Source organism: Montipora capricornis, chromosome 12 (genome assembly GCF_036669925.1).
Source record: "Montipora capricornis isolate CH-2021 chromosome 12, ASM3666992v2, whole genome shotgun sequence".
Lineage (NCBI taxonomy): Eukaryota > Metazoa > Cnidaria > Anthozoa > Scleractinia > Acroporidae > Montipora > Montipora capricornis.
In genome coordinates, this window is record NC_090894.1 from 20910605 (window position 1) to 20914316 (window position 3712).

The 3712-nt window shown below is 36.0% G+C and overlaps 1 protein-coding gene across 1 annotated transcript in view; it reads left to right on the plus strand.

The window, feature by feature from the left end:
* The first annotated feature begins 1230 nt into the window (after nt 1-1230).
* The window catches only part of LOC138027979 (disheveled-associated activator of morphogenesis 1-like), a 34173-nt gene continuing 31691 nt past the window's right edge, over nt 1231-3712 (plus strand). Inside the window, exons 1-2 of the mRNA XM_068875611.1 lie at nt 1231-1539; nt 2568-2657. Of these exons, the coding sequence (XP_068731712.1) occupies nt 1378-1539; nt 2568-2657 (252 nt within the window). The 5' untranslated portion in view covers nt 1231-1377. The remainder of the gene's footprint in view (nt 1540-2567; nt 2658-3712) is intronic.

Sequence of the window (3712 nt, forward strand, 5' to 3'; positions counted from 1 at the left end):
AACCTGGAAAGAAAGTTCATTAGCAAAAACTACGAGAATGCTAAACTATGCTTCGTAAACGTAAAAAACAAAAGAGAGAAAATTTAAATAGGAAGGAATCTTAAGAGTGGATTAACTAATAATAGCCACTGTTTCATTTGAGGAGAATCCGTTCAAAAATGCTATAGTGGTTCTTGTCAGATGTTACGAGAACGAAATGCCAAAGACCTATTTTTTTATTTATTCATATCGTGTTTTGAATTCACTACGCTGTTTTTTCTCGGTTTCGCGTGACTGAAACATGAATTCGAAAGCATTGCTACTTGACGTCATTAATTTCTAAGTAAAAAAATTGATATCTTCTTATATCTGTGTGGCCAAATTCACGTTCTTTTTTTGAGAGAGTAATTTTTGAGAGAGTAATTTTATCGCAACATATTGACAATGTCCATGCCTTCATACCGTAAAAGAGCTAGATAAAGGAAATAACTTTCGTGTCTTTTTTATTTTATCGCTAATTTCGTGGTTTCTGGTTTATATTCACTCTGGCCATCATCCCTTTCTGAACCGGAAGCAATTCAACGACAGTTCTCACTGTAGGTAAAGACTTTTGACCCGATCCAGTCGCCATGAAACAATTGGTTCATACTTGAGTGCATTTTCTCAAGCCAAGTTGAATCCAATTTTGTGACTCGATATGTGTACAGCAAAAAAAAAAAAACGGATATCACTATTTTTTCTTTGTACCGCCAAATGCAAGAACCATAATTGTTTCTAAAACTGGCAAAGTTTTTTTTTACCAAGGAGAAGGAGGCTGGGTTTGCCCACGTCGTCAGCACGTCATCGTTATTTAATACATGGGATAAAATTCGATGTTTTTTTTTAACCTCAGACACAAATAAATCTAAACATATTGATCCTCCCTGATTTACTGATATGATATTGCGGAACTGGTTTTTAATTTTTGCTTGTTTAGGAACTTTTCGACTTCCGCTGTTTTTATACATATCGAAAGGTGTGTCAAGATAACCGGAAGTAGGTAATAACATCAGCAATAGTTCCTTATCACGAAACATGCGGCAATTAAATTCGCTTTCGATTGATGTTTACATCATCTCCCATCACAAAAAGCAGATTTTCGGGAAAATTCTTAGTTTACAATTGCACTTCAAGAGCACTTCACGATCGCAAGGCCGCTGGGGATGGTCTTATCCCCTCCCCAGACAGTCGGATTTCTTGCTTCGTGGAGAGGGCTGCACAGATCGCTATTTTGGTCGCTCATTCAGCGAAAGGACGAACGAGTCTTTGGACTAGATCGTTGGCAGTTGTTGCCCTAAAAGGCTTGATTCTCCCACAAAACACATGATTTACGGCAACAGATAGCACTGTCTCAATAAAATGCCTCGAAAACAACGTGGCGTTGGGTGTTTCGGCTCTCGTTCAAACCACCCCGAAATTCGCTATGGCATTGATCCTTCAAAGGGAATGCAGTTCCTTCAAGACTTCTCTCAACCCATGCCAGAAGAAAGCGAACTCAATTCTAAATTCGCGGAGATTGTGGTAAGTAACTACTACAGAGTTTCCATGTCTATTTTCGGCGACTCACGATTTAAATTCATCCAGTTTGAGAGTTCTTATGGTACAATGCACTGCTCTTTGAATTTGTGTGGAGGCGGTGTCAGTTCGAGAATGAATTTGTTGTTTATGATTTAAACACGTGCCAGAATTTCGAAATTTCTGCGGCTTTTTCGATTTTCTGGAAGAAGAGTTAAATTCTTCGTATCTGTGGAAGTAAAATAAGGAAGATCTGAATGGTTATATAGTGATGTTGCCAAGTGGCCGGTCTCATTTCAAGCTGACTTCATTTAATTTCCTTCAATAGATTTCGCTTTAATGTAGAAATGAAGCTTACAGTTTCCACGATCAAATTTTTTTCAAGCAATTCACACATCATATGACTCATACTTGATAATTTTAGTTAGCCATCTTGCGTCACTCATGTGTCTGATCGGGGCAATTTCTTCTGTACAAATATCCATTTCGAGATCAAATTTCCCCAACTTAAAGCTTTCCGAAAAAGCGCTTATGTTTGCAACAAATAATGCTTACACTTCAGTTCTTTTCATTTCACCTCTCTTCTTGATTTTGAAATTGTCTTAGGTCATCGATCGTGGAAATGATTAAATCACCACTGAGTTGTCGAGTCCATTTATCAATGGCGAAAATTATACGCTCGTTCTGTCTGTCCATATTCGAAATCCAACATCTCTTTTATTCTTGGAGAGTCTTGATATTTCTTTTTCAGTATTCAAAGTTGTAAAACGAAATAGCGATAAGCCTCAAAATCTTTGTTTGGAGAAATTCTCTTATATATTTGCAGCTGGACTGCTTAATTTTGGAATTGGAGCGTTCCCAATTCATTACAAACTCTTAAAGAAGTTGCAGTTCGTGTGACTATTAACACGTCTTTTTATTGTTCAATTTAAGTGTACACTGTTAGATTATATTGCTATATCTTCAAACATTTTATCGTAAGAAAGGGTAGACGTCCAGAATTATAAATATTTGTTTTTATTTTATTCTTGTAGGAAGAGCTTGACCTTACAGCCGTGCATAAGAAGGCTATGTTTGAGCTGCCTCCAGAGAAAAAATGGCAGCTTTATTTATCCAAAAAGAAGGTACGGTTAGAGTGAGACGGAATACGAAATCGCGAATCAAAGGCTTTTTACTCTGAAACCTGTTGATTCTTTGCCTTCCCAGTATGATATTCAGCATTAGGCCATGTTTACACAGTATTAATCCAGCCTGAGTTAAAAATTAATGCATTTCATGTTTCAATGAGTTTTGTGTAAAAAAAGTTGCAAATTTTTGGCTTTTTTCCTGGAAACTGATTAATTCTGAACCATCTGTAACATGCTGATGATGAATAACGAAATAAAAGGAACAGTTTTTTTATTTTCATTCAGTTTTGAAGGAAGTTGTGAAAAAGTGATTTGCATTTTATGAATACATAATTACAAACAACCTCTTTGACACAGCTGCATGTTTGCAAGAGAAATATCACTTGTTGAATCATAAAATAATTTGACAGCTTCATAGATTTACTGACACAGTAGCCTGTCTTAGAGAAATGGAATAGGCCACAAATTTTTCTCTTTCTAAAGAATGGAAACATTTGAATCATTTTTGAAGACATATTACCCTCTTTGGGAGCTGTAGTGTGTCCAAATCCAACTTGCTTTATTGCGACTAGATAGCGTCAGTGCCATTGTCTCTTAGAAAATCAACCGTCTGTTCTACTTGCATCTAATTTCATTTCTTTGATTTGTTGTTGGTCAATCCATGGAAATTGTTAAGAAAGGGAAAACAAACTTATGACAAAAGTAAGATTCAACAAATAGCATTTATTGTGGGAAGTGGGGTAAGGCCCATACCCTTGAAGTCAGTAATAATATTATTATTCCTGCATCCCTCTTCTCAAGTTTTGGATCAAGTATGACTTATTTGACTCCTTTGTGACAGTCGTATCATTACAGTCATATTACAAGGCATACCTCACATAAATTTCTTCTTTCCAGAATATTCTCTTTGTGAATATTGGAAGGAAACATTATACTTATCACGTTTGTGACATTTCTTAATATTTCAATGTTTTATTCATTTCATTCCCTTGGGGCAATCTGATTGTTACAGGTAATAATAGTTTTTTTCTGGAATGATCTGTCTCTTGGGT